The 15,655-nt window shown below is 43.0% G+C and overlaps 1 protein-coding gene across 1 annotated transcript; it reads left to right on the top strand.

Annotated features, from left to right (window-relative positions):
* Positions 1 to 442: 442 nt before the first annotated feature.
* On the top strand, positions 443 to 15,363 carry EAE98_008485 (uncharacterized protein; the record flags this gene model as incomplete). The annotated part of the gene is made up of 3 exons (XM_038956108.1): positions 443 to 11,416; positions 11,468 to 15,118; positions 15,229 to 15,363. The coding sequence occupies 3 exons, from the start codon at positions 443 to 445 to the stop codon at positions 15,361 to 15,363; spliced, it is 14,760 nt and encodes a 4,919-aa protein (XP_038807567.1).
* Between the last annotated feature and the right edge of the window lie 292 nt (positions 15,364 to 15,655).

Consider the following 15,655-nt stretch of genomic DNA (forward strand, 5'->3'; position numbering starts at 1 on the left):
ACTAGCTAGGTACTTCCATATACCATCTGTTTTGTTCCTATCACCTCTGACTATTCACGCATGGAATACAACATCTATCCACTTTTACCTTTTATCTCCGTTAATAGTAATACAGTAGCACCACCAATTCGTTCAACCAACCAATCCCGCCTTCTCTAATGGTCATCATTCAGTTCTCTTGCTCTATGACTAATTCAATGTTAATACAAATCAATCATCTTTGCTCTTTCTATGGTAGGTTTCTCAACCCACGTGAATAACACAAGAGCTCGTTGTAGTTAATACACCATCGTTACAATCACTGTCCGGCATGAGAAAGAAATACAAATACCCCCAGCAGTGACCTGACATTCAAATAATCTTCTGTAGCAACAGGACATATAAACCGAACATATGCACTCACGGTGATCCAGATTATGAGGATCGACCTGCATGATCCAAAATGGATACAAAGATTTCGAGTTTGAATGACCCGCCAAGACTTTTGTCTGGGCCACAACTTCTACATGATTTGATCCGATGGGGTGAATACGAAAATTCGTGTGCAATTGACTTCACTAGTCACGACAGACGAGAGAGGTACCGTTATCGAGATATACAAGCTTGTGTAACGTCTCTCGTTACACGAATCCAATCAACGATCAAAGGTCATCAAACATCTCAACAGCAGCACATCGTCCCAATATTACTACCACAATGTCCTGGGTTATACATCTCTCAACTTGCAATCTTACAGTCGGGAGGGGCCTTTTGCCCTATCAATCTCGATGCGCCGAGAGATAGGATACGATTTGTTGTTGGCGACGTTTCTGCGAGCATTATAATCACGACACCGGAGTTTCGAGACTCGGTTTCTTGGGAAAATGGACCCAGAGTTATTGTCGTCGACGAGTTCCCCATAATTCCCACGGAACTAGAAGAAACAAATGAATCACGTGAACCCACCAACAACGATCTTGCATATGTTATGTACACTTCTGGTTCAAGCGGAACCCCAAAAGGAGTTACAGTCAGCCACCTAGCTGCTTCACAGTCTCTTTTAGCTCACGAGAGTCTTATTCCCAATTTTGAACGATTTCTCCAGTTTGCTGCACCATCTTTCGATGTCTCTGTATTCGAGATCTTCTTCCCTCTGACTAGAGGTCAAACATTGGTTGGATGTGATCGTAGTCAGCTACTTAACGATTTACCAGGCATGATCAACAAGTTAGAAATTGATGCTGCCGAACTTACTCCAACCGTTGTGGGTGCTTTATTACAGAAAAGAGCCTATGTTCCCAAGTTGAGATTGCTGATGACGATTGGTGAGATGATGACGAGGCCAATCGTGGAAGAATTTGGTGGATCTGATACAAAAGAGAGCCTTCTTTATGGAATGTACGGACCGACTGAAGCAGCAATTCATTGCACGATTCACCCCAAAATGGAAGCAAGTGCTAAACCAGGCAACATTGGAGTACCCTTTGAGACAGTATCTGCGTTCATAGCGGAAGCGGCCTCTGGGTCTGGAAATGAGCAGGATCTCAAATTTCTCCCCCAGGGCGAGCTCGGAGAGCTTATTTTGGGTGGCCCGCAACTAGCAAATGGCTATCTTAACAGGGAAGAGCAGAACAGAGCTGCTTTTGTGACAGTGGAAGACAAAAGATACTATAGAACTGGTGATAAAGGTCGAATTCTTGAAGATGGAAGTATAGAGATTCACGGTCGTATGAGTGGTGGACAAGTTAAGCTACGTGGTCAACGTGTCGAACTTGGGGAGATAGAAGATGCTGTCTACAAACATCCGGGCATCAAGGCGGTTGTAGCAGTCGTGATAAGCGGAGTACTTATTGTTTTCGCACTCACAAATGAAGAGGAAACTCATTCTGATCAAGTTCTGAACACCTGCTCACAGTGGCTTCCGATTTTCATGGTACCCAGCGAGATCATTCTTCTGCAAGAATTTCCTTATCTACCGTCGGGAAAGGTAGATAAAAGAAAGTTGCAAGCAAACTACCAGAAAAAACGTGAAGAAGGGGACGAACAATCAAACTTCACACAAACTGAAGTAATCGTGAGAGAAGTCCTGCGCGAGATACTTGGTCCATTTCCCCCAAATATACGTCTGGCAGCGGCCGGCCTTGACTCGCTCATTTCTATCAAAGTATCCAGAGAACTTCGATCGCGAGGATTCAACGTTGCAACTTTAGCTGTTTTACAAGCCGAGACATTAACCTCGTTAGCGAAACTGTGTGAAAATTGTCCCCAGGTTCCAAGTTCAGGCAAGTCTCAATTGGCCACAACCAACGCAGAAATGCACGTCATGCTAAATGGCAATGCAAATGACGTCGAAATTTCCTACCCATGTACTCCGCTTCAAAATGCAATGCTTGCTGAAACTGCCCTCGAAGGGAGAGCTTACCGCAACTGGATCGAGTTAAGTTTACCTGGACTCAGCGATATCGACAAACTCTATACAAAGCTACAAGATCTCGCTGATTGCAATCCAATCTTGAGGACTGGTTTCGCAGAGTCTTCTGACAATAGTGGATATATGCAGTTTGTATGGAAAACGTTTCCCGGTTCAAACATTAAAACAGTGGACGTATTTACGTACGATTTTGGGGCTGAAACTGCGTCACTTCATCGCCCGATTGTTTTCGAGATTCTACCTACTAAATCCTGTCTAAAGCTCTTGATCCATATTCATCACGCTCTGTATGACGCCTGGTCGATAGATCTTCTGCTTGATGATTTGAATTGTCTGTTGCAAGATGAGATTCCAATTCCACGCCCATCATTCTCGGATGTTGTTGGGGGTTATCTCAATGGCAGCCTTTCTTCTGATTCCCAAGTTTCTAGAGATTACTGGAAAGATCATATGGTACACCTCGAGCTTAGGAATTTACCAAATTTTCACACAACCAAGGTTGCTTCCGCTAGATTGGCTGTGGCGCATCACTCGACTCAACTTTCAACTTTAGATGTTGAACTAGCCGCGAAGAAACTGGCTTCGAGTCCACAAGCTATCTTTCAAGCTGCATACGCTCTGATCCTAGCATCTTACTTAGGATCAACAGACATTTGTTTTGGCACTGTTTTTTCTGGAAGAACTATCCCCCTAGCTGGAATAGAAGATATCATCGGACCATGCCTCTCAACCTTACCGATCCGTATCGATACCTCCATAGCCTCTACTCTCCAAGATCTCGTAGAAGAATTAAACAGTATAAATAGGAAACATCTTGAGCATAGCACCCTCCCGCTTCGCGACATCAAATCAGTCAATGGTTTCGAGCCTCGACAGCCATTATTTGATACACTCCTGATATGGCAACAGACTCTCCATAGTTATGACCACAGCAGAAAGAATGTGATTCTTATCGACCAGCTTGATCAACTGGAGTTTAATTTGACTCTTGAAATAACTCCTACGTCAAACACCATTCAATTCAAGGCAAATTATCAACAGTCGATATTTCCAGAAAACCAGATAAACATGCTTCTGCGTCAAATTGAAGATGTCGCGAAAACAATCATTCAGCACGCAGGATCTTCGCCTTTCGATGTCTTCAATGGGAACAACTCTGAATTACTCTCTTTAGAGAATAACACACCTAGCGTTAACCTTGGACCCGAGACACTGATATCCCCAGTGGAAAATATCGCAGAAGAAGATCCCGAGCGTCCAGCAATTGCGTTTGCTAGCAGAATCGAAGGTGACAGTCCAGACATTCAATACTTGAGTTATGGTGCTTTGAATAGTCGTGCGAATCAGCTGGGACACTACCTATCTGATCATGACGTTCTGCCGGATGATATTGTTTGCATATGCCTTGAAAAAAGTCATGATTTCTATGCTTCTGTATTGGCTGTTACGAAGCTCGGTGCAGGTTATCTCCCAGTAACTCCCGATATTCCATATAACCGGTTGCATCATATCTTGAGCGAAGCTAAGGTAAAGGTATTGATTGGTCATTCTTCATCACAAAAACTGTTAGAACAATTTACGGAGCAAAAGATTGTTTACGTCGATGAGGTTGATCTGGATCAACAACCTACGAGGAATCTTGCTAGTTCCTTTAAGCCGGAGAACATCTCATATTGCGTATTTACTTCGGGTAGCACTGGAACTCCAAAAGGGGTCCTTGTCACACAAGGCAATCTTCTGAGCAACCTTGACGTCTTAGCGGAGATCTATCCAGGAACTAGCGAGTCTAGACTTCTCCAGTCATGTTCACAGGCCTTTGACGTGTCTGTCTTCGAAATTTTCTTCACGTGGAGAATCGGTGGATGTCTGTGTTCTGCCGTGAAAGACGTTTTGTTTCGAGACATAGAACTTGCAATTCGCGTTCTGGAAGTGACTCATCTCAGCTTGACACCTACTGTTGCTGCTCTGATCGACCCACTTAAAGTTCCTAAAGTAGAGTTCTTGGTCACTGCTGGAGAGGCTGTGACGCAAAAAGTTTTCAATACATGGGCTGGCCATGGACTTTACCAAGGTTATGGTCCCAGCGAAACAACTAATATTTGCACTGTCAAGCCACAGGTCACTCTAGATGATCGTATTGACAATATTGGTCCTCCATTCAAAAACACGTCAGTTTTTGTAGTTGCTCGCAATTCAGAATTCTCTTTGGTACCAAGAGGTGGCGAGGGCGAATTTTGCTTTGGTGGCTCTCAGGTCTTCAGAGGATACATGAATAGAGCTCAAGAAGAGGGAAAGATTATCGATCATCCAGAATATGGACGTCTATACAAAAGTGGAGACTTTGGACGTCTGATGTCAGACGGATCTCTTGTTTTTACGGGCCGAAAAGATGACCAAGTTAAGATCAGGGGCCAACGAGTTGAACTTGGCGAGATTAATAATATCTTGATATCTTTACCAGATATTATAGATTGTGTAACAATGGTTATCAATGGGCAAGGTAGTTCACAACGCTTAGTTTGCTTTTTTACGACCCAGCCAACAACGTCTGGGAACCTTCTTCCTCTTCATGTTGACCCAATCATTGTCAGCGAACTCTATAGAGTACTTGAGTCAAAGCTCCCGAGCTATATGGTACCTTCGAACCTCATTCCGGTTTCAAACCTTCCATCGACATCGCAAGGAAAGATTGACAAGCGTCGACTGATTAGCTTGTATGAAAGCTTTGAGCTCGCATACCTTGACTCAACTACTAAATTTTCAAGATCTTCTATAGATCATCAGTGGACAGAACTTGAGCTTGAGATCCGCTCCTCATTGAGTGAAATTTCAAAAGTTCCAGTAGAGGATATTGGTCCAGATACATCATTCTTTAGCTTTGGTATCGACTCAATTTCAGCAATTGCATTTTCCCGGAAGCTACGTCAGATAACCGCAAACCCGATTGATATTTCAGATATCTTGAAACACACTTCTGTAGTCAGACTTGCCGAACATTTATCAACATCCGAAGAGCTTGCACGCGACGATATCTTGATGGTTGATACAAACTTAGGACTCAGCGATGAATTTGTGGCGTCTGCTTTGTCCCAGTTTACCAACCCGGACAGAGTTGCGATAAGTGTTTCACCTTGTACGCCTTTACAAGAAGCTATGCTGTCCGCGGCCGAATCTTCCTCAAGTGCTTCGTATAACAACCATGTCATGTTCAACATATTTGGTGATCTTGAACGACTTCGTGGCTGTTGGCAAGAGATGGTTCGGAGACATGAAATTCTACGAACTTGTTTTCTTGCTACGGAAATGCAAAGATTCCCTTACGTTCAAGTCGTGTTGCAAGACTTTGAGCTCGAATTCGGCTCTCTTGATTCTAGAACTTTACAGGCTGCCATACTTGAAGTAGAGAAACATTTTTCACTCAACAATAACAGCCCACCTTACAAAGTTAACATCCTGCATTTCAATGGCCAAAAGCGCCTTTTGGTCTCAATGCATCACGCACTTTACGATGGAGTCGCCCTGGCAATTCTTTACGATGAAATTGAAAGGCTATACAATGATTTGCCTCTACTTCCTGAAGTTTCATTTGCTCCATTTCTAGAGCACATAAGCTCAATGGATATCGATTCTTCTGATAAATTTTGGGAATCTACTTTACATGGATACTGTCCTCTTCACTTCGAAGATATGCCAAATCTGCCTGGCCAAGTTGAAATGGACAGCTTCCGCATCCAGAAATTGATCGCGCAAATGCCTCTTAGTCGCGTCGAAAATAATATCAAGAAGCATAGTACCACCCCTCTCGCCGCGTTTCAAGCGATTTGGGCTAGCATCACGTCTGACCTTTTTAAAAGCACTGATATTTGCTTCGGCAATGTAGTCAGTGGCCGCACTGCCCCGGTTGATGGTATAGAGAGACTAGTTGCGCCCTGTTTCAACACAGTTCCAATTCGGTTGGAAAACCTTCACAAGACCACTTACCTCGAGGCATTCAGAAAATTACAAAATGCAAATGCCAACTCCTTGCCATATCAATTCACTCCTTTACGACGACTCCAGTCAAAGTTCAGTCCCGATGGAACTCGTCTATTTGATACCCTTTTCATTTTACAACAAGCGTCGAAGGAACTCGACTCTTCTATATGGTCCATTGTGGAAGAAAATGGTGCCATGGATTTTCCTTTAGTCTGCGAAATTATACCCAAACCCAGCAACGATACCCTTGAGATTGTTCTTCATACGTCTACTTCTTTATTTTCCGATTACGATGCAAATAATTTAATTCAAAGATTCGAAGATTTATTACAAACCGCCCTGGAGAACCCTCGGCGTCAGATTATTTCCTCGTCGGCAAGAGCGCAGATCCTTGCCGTTGACGAGGAAAGAGAGAAAAAAAGGGTACAAATTTCGGACCCTCAACGCCAGGACAAAGCCATGAGTCCACTTGAACTAGAAATTCGAGGTATAATCGCAGGATTTACAGATGTTACTTTAGAAAAGATCGCTCGGGATACTAGCATTTTTAGATTGGGTCTCGATAGTATCAGTACAGTTCAGGTTGCGTCTCGCTTGAGAGCCCAAGGACATAATATCCTTGCGAGTGATGTCGTACAGCATCCTACCATCGCGCAAGTTGCCTCGTATCTTGAACAAAACGAATCTTCGGTGAAAGAGAAGGAAATTCAGTATGATTTTGCTTCTTTTGATCAGAAACATCGCGAGACAGTCTGTTCGAATATTGAAGTTTTATCTAATAATGTTGAAGCCATCAGACCCTGCACAGTTGTACAACAAGGAATGCTTGCTCAAAGTTTGCATTCCGGAGGGCATGAATATATCAACAGCGTGCATCTGGAGATTCTACCCGACCACTCATTAGAAGATATCAAAGATTCTTGGACTAAAGTCTGTAAGGCTCATGAAATGCTTCGGACAGCATTTGCTCAGACTGAAGATCCAAGCCATCCTTTCGCAATGGTAACATTCACAGAAGACTCATTTGTCCTCCCGTGGTTTGAAAGTGGAGTTCACGCACCTTCTGAAGACAACCATCGTCTTCGAAACCCATGGGAAATGACCGTGAATAAAAAGGGGGATAAAACTATACTCGTTTTCACTGCGCATCACGCACTGTACGATGCTCAATCTATGCAGATGATGTTTTCGGACTTTACAAAGTTATATCATCGTCGAGAAGTGGCCAGTCGACCTAGCATCAACACAATTTTGGGCTCAGTTCTACATGCATCTGAAGGAGCCCAAGATGAGAAAAAGGCATTTTGGCAACTGCCTGAAAATCGGATTGTGGTCAACAAGTTCCCTGATTTAACTCCACTTCGTGTCACATCACCCAGTAATGCAGTTCGCGAGATAAAATCTTCGGCTTCACTGAAAGACCTTGAGAATAGATGTCGAGAACTTGGAGTCACTATGCAAGCAGCTGGGCAAGCTACTTGGGCGAGGTTGTTAATGGCATATACTGGAGAGAATGCTACGACTTTCGGCATGACGCTCTCTGGTCGCTCCGTGCATGATGATGCCGATTTAGTCGCCTTTCCAACTATCGTTACACTTCCTGTCAATTGTAACGTGGTTGGTAGTAACAGCGAGTTGCTGTCTAGAACTATGTCATCTAATGCCCAACTTCATAATCATCAATTTACGCCATTGACATCAATACAAAAGTGGTCTGGGTACCCCGAGGGACGGATATTTGACACCTTATTTGCGTACCAAAAAATACCTGAAGATGAAGAAATTTTGAGCTCGCCATGGAAAGTAGTCAAAGAGGAAGCTTCAGTGGACTACGTCGTATCTCTAGAAGTCCAACCCTTATCATCGGGCGAAATCACAATTCGCTTATCATTCAGAGAAGATGTCGTACCTGCAGCTCATGCTGAGCTAATTGTCAGACAATTTGATGCATTACTGCTGGATACCCTCCAAAACCCAGATCATCCTTGCAACATAGCGCCCGAAGCTGGAGTTGAGTTACTCTCCATTACTCCTGCACAGGACCCTGTTCTTCCGGACTCCGTAACCCTTCTGCATCAATATGTTGAAAGAGGTGCCAAGACATGGCCAGATAAGGTCGCACTAGAGTTCGCAACTTGTCTTCAGCCAGGAAAATATCGAAGTCAAAAGTGGACATATAGACAATTGGAAGAAGAATCAAACAGGGTAGCTCGGATGCTCCATACACGTGGAACTACTCCGGGCGAGATAATTGCTATTTGTTTTGATAAGTGTGCCGAAGCATCTTTCGCAATTATTGGTATCATGAAGGCTGGCTGTGGTTATGTTGCATTGGATCCAAATGCTCCGGCTGATCGATTAAAATTCATCGTGAAGGACTCTGCTGCGAAATTGATCATTAGTGCAGGCATCCCAGCCCAGACTTTGAGATCTTTTGTAGATGGGGAAATGATCGATCTGACTGATCCAGCAACACTTCGTGAATTTGCCCCTGAAGCCCCTGAACTTTCCAGAGAAATCACCCCTGAGGATATATCCTACTGTTTGTACACATCTGGAACAACAGGAACTCCGAAAGGATGTCTGCTTACTCATGAAAATGCGATTCAAGCGATGCTTGCATTTCAAAGATTGTTTTCTGGACATTGGACCACTGACTCGAAGTGGCTACAATTTGCTTCTTTCCACTTTGACGTGAGTGTTTTGGAACAATTTTGGAGTTGGAGTGTTGGAATTTGTGTAGCTACAGCTCCTCGAGATTTGATATTTGAGGATATTCCAGTTGCGATTCAACAACTAGGTATCACGCACATTGATCTAACACCAAGTCTTGCGCGCTTGTTACATCCAGACGATGTCCCATCATTATGCAAAGGTGTTTTCATTACGGGTGGCGAACAACTCAAGCAAGAAATTCTTGATGTATGGGGCGAGCATGCTTGCATTTACAATGGATATGGACCAACTGAAGCTACCATTGGTGTGACCATGTATCCTCGAGTACCAAAGAACGGCAAACCTTCCAATATTGGTCCTCAATTTGACAACGTAGGATCATTCGTTCTGAAGCCAGGCACCGAGCTACCAGTTCTAAGGGGCGGCATTGGTGAACTTTGCGTTTCTGGAAAACTAGTAGGAAAAGGATATCTCAATCGCCCGGAACTTACGATTGAGAAATTCCCAACGCTTACCAATTTCAACGAGCGAGCATATCGCACCGGAGACCTCGTCCGTATTTTGCACGATGGTACCTTCCTCTTCCTCGGTCGTGCTGATGATCAAGTCAAACTTCGTGGACAACGTTTAGAGCTAAGCGAAATCAATGAGGTAATCAAGAAAAGCAGGAACGATCTAGAAGAGGTAGTTACGTTAGTTCTAAAGCACAAAGCACAGGCGAAAGAGCAGCTGGTCACTTTTTTTGTCGTATCAGGAAAGAACGAGTTGAAAGATAGTGAAGTAATTCCCTTCATCAGAGATGCCTGCAGCTCGCGACTTCCAGGATACATGGTCCCAACACATTTCATCCCAATCAAAACACTTCCTCTCAACGCAAACAACAAAGCGGATGCAAAACAACTCGCAGCTAAATTCGACGATTTGAGTATGGAAGATCTTCAAAAAATGAGTACCCAGGTGCAGAACCATGCAGGATGGACAAACAGAGAGAAGAAGGTGGTAGACATCATTGTAAAGGTGTTTCCCATCGACGTTCCCGAGTTGACACGCAGTTCGAATATTTTTCAACTTGGTCTTGACTCCATTAGTATGACTGCCTTTTCAAGCTCCTTGAGAACCTCAGGGTACAATAATGCCACCAACGCCACCGTCAGAAGTAATCCCACGATCGGGAAATTGGTTGAAGCACTTCTTGCTGCTAAAACGAACGATGGCAGAGAAAACCCACATCTTGTAACAGCTCAACTAAGAATTGCCGGGTTTGCACAGCAGCATACGGTCGCCATTTGCAAGGACTTGGCGGTTCCACCCGAACATATTGAGAGTATCGCACCTTGTACTCCTGTCCAGGAAGCAATGATCTACAAGTTCCTTGAGACTGATGGAAAATTGTATTACAACCACTTTATGTATAGGTTAATATCCGGAGTCGACTCTGAAACCTCTAAATACTTATCCGATGCGTGGGATCGTGTCGTTTCCAACCTGCAGATCTTGCGAACCAGGTTTGTTTTGACAGACGATGGTTATGCCCAGGTGGTTCTCATGCCCAGGGCATCTTCGAAGCATTGGGAGTCGGGTATTATATCAAAACCCTTGGACTTTCTCAAAAAACCGTGGTCTTTTGATGTTCAAAGTCATAGAGAAGAATGTTTTTTAGCGTTGAGTATTTTTCATGGCCTTTATGATGGAAGCAGTCTGGGAATGATGTTAACTCATCTTTGCGACGAATTCCGCCAATTATCGAACATTCAATATGGACCGGACTTCCATTCATCGTTGATTCATGGTCCGCTATCAATAGTTCCCGGAAAGGAACCATTCTGGAAATCCCATTTACAGACATGGACTCATTATTCCTTACCTCATAATTACATGGACCTGGGACCCCGTATTTTTTCTCGCACACTTGACCTACAAGACTTTGAAATAAGACGAAAAGCCTTATCTGTTGCGCCGCAGGCTATAATCCAAGCAATATGGATCTCAGCTATTCAAAAAATCATTTCTACCAAGCTGACGACAATTGGCATTGTCACATCCGGCAGAGCCGTCGATTTCAAAGGAGTCGAAAAAGTTGTCGGACCTCTTTTCAACACTGTGCCCTTCCATCTTCCGGTCCAAGATGGCACTCAAATTTCCTCAATCATACAGGAGTGTCACCAAATCAATATGGAAATGCAAGAATTTCAACATACGCCATTGAATGACATTAAAAAATTGGTTTCTGTTGCAGCTACAAGACCACTCTTCGAGGCTCTATTCGTATTTCAACGTCCAGATGCCAACGAAGAGCAGTTATCGAATATGCTACAAAAGACAACATTTACTAGGAAGCAGCCTATAGATGCAGATGTAAGTGAAGAGGAACGATTTCGAATAGAAGTCAAGCTAACTATCATGTAGTATCCGATAGCACTCGAAGCTACTCTGAATCACGATAGTACCAAGCTTGTGTTGAATATGGTCGTAGAGAGCTCAGTTGTGTCGGAAGAATTGGCAAGCCTTGTGTTCATGAAGATGGATAACACCCTTCGAACTATTCTTCCCGGTAACGGTAAAGCGACACGAATGGTTGGGACTGAACCTTTTCATCCGGTCGAATTATTTTTTTCAAAAGCCCTTCGTCAGCTAAAGTTTAGCAACAATTCAAGTCACATACAGTCATCTTCAGAACCATTACACCCATTTACGCTCTCACGCAAAATACCTTTAACCAAAGAAAAAAGTGATGTTGTTTGCAAGGAGATTGCGATTTTGGCCAAGGTTGATAAAATAGATATCCATGATCCTAGATCTATATTTGAACTTGGACTTGATAGCATCGATGTAATCAAGTTGTCTTCACGTCTGCGAAAGAACGAGATTGTGATATCTGTCAGTGGCATCATTAAATGTCAAACGATCACCAAAATCATAGAAGCTGCGACGCTTTCCAAAGAACTTTCATCCGAAAAATTATCTACCGAGAGACTCATGGACATTAGTCGCGAGCTTGGTGAGTATCTAAAGCCTAGGCTTCCTACAGACCTCGAATCCATTTTACCGGCTACACCTTTACAAGAGAGTATGTTAAAGGAAATGGTTACTTCCAATTTCAAGAGCTATTTGACCCTCCAGATTTTCGGACTGAGTGAAAAAACTCAGGAGAAAAGACTGTTGGATGCTATTGATCTTGTTATTGAAAAGTCGCCAATTCTGAGAACGACCTTTCTTGAAGTTCAAGACCCACAGTCTCCCGTCAACTATGCACAGATTGTCCACAAAAAATGGAAAAAGATAGGCGAAGAATATCCATTTACTATTGTAAAAGGTTATGCGAGGCTCGGAACCCTTTTCAAAATTGCAGAAAACAGATTAAGAGCACGCATGTTGTCGACAGAGCGCCAATTGTTTGGAATAATCCCTGTCCATTTTGAGAACAGGAGATTCCTCGTAATGGGGATTTCACATGCACTCTACGATGGGAAATCACTGCCGATGATACACGATGACATTAGCAAAGCTTATAGGGAGCAAACGATTGCTAGCCGTCCAGATTATAGACCGTGCCTCGCAGAGATCTTCAATGCTGACAGTCATGAAGCAAAAGACTTCTGGAAGGCTACACTGTGGAATTCGCCGCCAGCGATATTTCCAAAGCAAAAGTTATCACCAGCTGACGAAACTACGACTTACCGATGTGAGAAGCATTCCAAGTTCTCTCTAGAGGAAATTAGAAGTTTCTGTCGCTCTTCTAATATTACACTGCAGACTCTAGGACAAGCATGCTGGGCTTTAGTTCTTGCAGAACTCATGGGTCAATTTGATGTTGTATTTGGCACCGTGCTTGCCTGTCGTGATACAAATGATACAGCCAGCGAAGTAAATTTCCCACTGTTCAATACTGTGGCAGTTCGATCAGTAATTCGTGGAACGGTGGGTCAAATGCTTCGGGATATGCAAGAAAAGAGTGATATGACTCGTCAATTTCAACAATTTCCCCTTGGGAAAGCTCAAGCACTTGCGCTTGGCTCTCGAGATCATTCAACCAAAGATACCACTTTATTCGACACATTATTCACATATCAAGGTGCTCGACTTGAGGATGAATCTGATCCATTATATTCGTCATTTGGTGGTTCTTCAGATGTTCAATTCGCAATTTGTGTTGAAATGGAGGTTGAAAATAAAACTGATCGTTTTTACTGGACAACGGCTTGTAAGTCTGTGGCTAGAAATCTCTCGCAGACCAGAGACATTCTCGAAAAATTAGACAAGGTTCTTGGGAGAATCATGGAAGACAAGCAAGAACAGATTGTTACAATTCACAGCGACGGAGTCTCTGTATGCGGATCTCCAAAATTTCAACTTCGAGAAAGTCCCAATCTGCAGAAAAACTCCGAAGTATCTTCTGCTTGGTCTCAAATAGAAATGGATCTCCGAACATCAATCTCTATCGTTTCAGGTGTCCCCGAGGAAGATATCCTTAAAGACTCAACAATATTTCAACTGGGTTTAGATTCAGTTACAGTCCTCAAGCTTCCGGCACATCTCAAGAACTACAAACTTCATTTGACTGTTTCGGAAATCATGAGACATCTCACAATCCAGGATATGGCTGATCATTTGCTTGGGAAACAAGACCTGGACTCGAATACTCCTGCTAATGTCGAGGTCGATGTTGATCTCATCCTGGTTCAATCTACGCCATCCATCGACCAGGTTCAGCTCAAGCAATTGATTGATACTTCGGGCGAGATAGACTACATTATGCCCGCAACGGCAGGTCAAACATATATGATCAGACATTGGCAAAACTCTCAAGGATCTCTCTTTCAAGCAACTTTTGAGTTCAAGTTATCTAGCAGCTACGATCCACGGCTGCTCGATTTTGCTTGGTATAATTTGCTACTTCAGCATGATATTTTACGAACTGGTTTCATTGACTTAGATTCAACCATCGTTCAAGTTGTTTACAAAGAACCGACAAGTATAATAGAATATGGTGAGGAGCGACCTAGTCTTCAACAGCGATGTACCCTTCAAGATCCGCCAATAAGTCTTTTTGTCATCACTTCACCGAATAGTTCGGGACAGGTTGAAATGCACCTAGTTATTCATCATGCTCTTTATGATGGAATCAGCATCTCCTTATTGTTTAAGAAATTAATGGCTTGGTATAATCACGCGGATACCATGGCTAGGTCCACGTCTACAATCGCCAAAAATAGATGGAAGACATTTGTTGCGACGGCAATACAGGAAAAAAGTAATCCATCCGTGAGAGATCAGTGGATTGATTATCTTGGTACGGCTTCCTATAGTCAGCCAAGCCCTGATTCTGATCTCGAATTTGAGGTTATAGGACCGGAAATCAGGAAGCCTAGTCGAGTCGAAGTTTTCAAACCTGGTTTACCAGCCAAAGGTGTCAAGACACGTGCAAAAAATGCAGGCGTCTCTATTGATCACATACTTATCGTTCTAGCGTCGACAGTCTTAATCGATCAACAAAATAAGAATGATGAGGATGCTGAAGAAGGTCTCATCGTTGGTCTATATTTAGCCAATCGCTTTCCATTTTCACAGAATCTTTCTACAATGATGGCACCTACCCTCAATCTATTGCCAATCAAAATCGTGCCAATGGATCGAGATGATGATGATGATTTAGCGATATCAGAGTTGGCCAAGAATGTGCAGAAGGATTTAGCTAAGATTAGTAGAGGAGGAATGGCTAACGTTGGACTGGACGAAATCTACCAGTGGACTGGTGTGAAAGTGCATGGATGGATCAATATTGTTAAAAACGTTTCTCATCACGGTGCGAAGACAGATGAAGAAGACTCCGAAGAGATGTCGGATTGGGAAGTTGTTGAAGACTTGAATGGAAGTACGGCAAAGGAGCATGAGATGCCTCAAGGAGAGTCCGGTTCAAAGTCTGTGAAGGATAAGCAAGAAAAAACGACTGGAGATGATCTGTTCCAACCACTGTTTGATACGGAAGGATATGCTAGAGTGGTGAGGCCAAAGAGGGATCGGAATATGTTTGTTAGGCAGGATTTGGGGGCTTATCCTGTGAGTTTTGATTTCGATTTTTGTTTCCATTTATTGACACTCCTTGTCATTGCTCTGTTCTTCTACTTCACCCTTTAAAAGACTACTTACTAATTTTTGGTTACTCATAGCCATCGATCGATATAGAAATTCGCTATCATCCCGAGAATGAAACAATCGATGTTGGAATCTTTGGGCCGGATGATATGTTTAGTCTTTCGCAAGCCGAGGAGTGGATTAAAATGCTTGCAATGTTATGTTTTTGAGATGGGAGATCAGGAATTTCATTGTCGTTAGGGTTATAACGGGGGGAGGGAGATTCCGTTTACTTATATTTTCTGATTCGGGATAAATGCTTGATGGGATTAGATTAGACATTGTTTTTCTTTTACCATGGAGTTATATGATATGGATAGTAGAGTTTTTGAGAATCAGTCTTGTAGTTAGATATTCCACTATAAATTGTATTGGTCTTTGTATACTCGTGATCGCTTTTCTAGCATTTTGGATCTTGAATAGTCGTACAAAGTAGATTCTGAGGATAAACCCACTTTTTCA

This window comes from Botrytis deweyae (genome assembly GCF_014898535.1).
Source record: "Botrytis deweyae strain B1 chromosome Unknown BDEW_022, whole genome shotgun sequence".
Lineage (NCBI taxonomy): Eukaryota > Fungi > Ascomycota > Leotiomycetes > Helotiales > Sclerotiniaceae > Botrytis > Botrytis deweyae.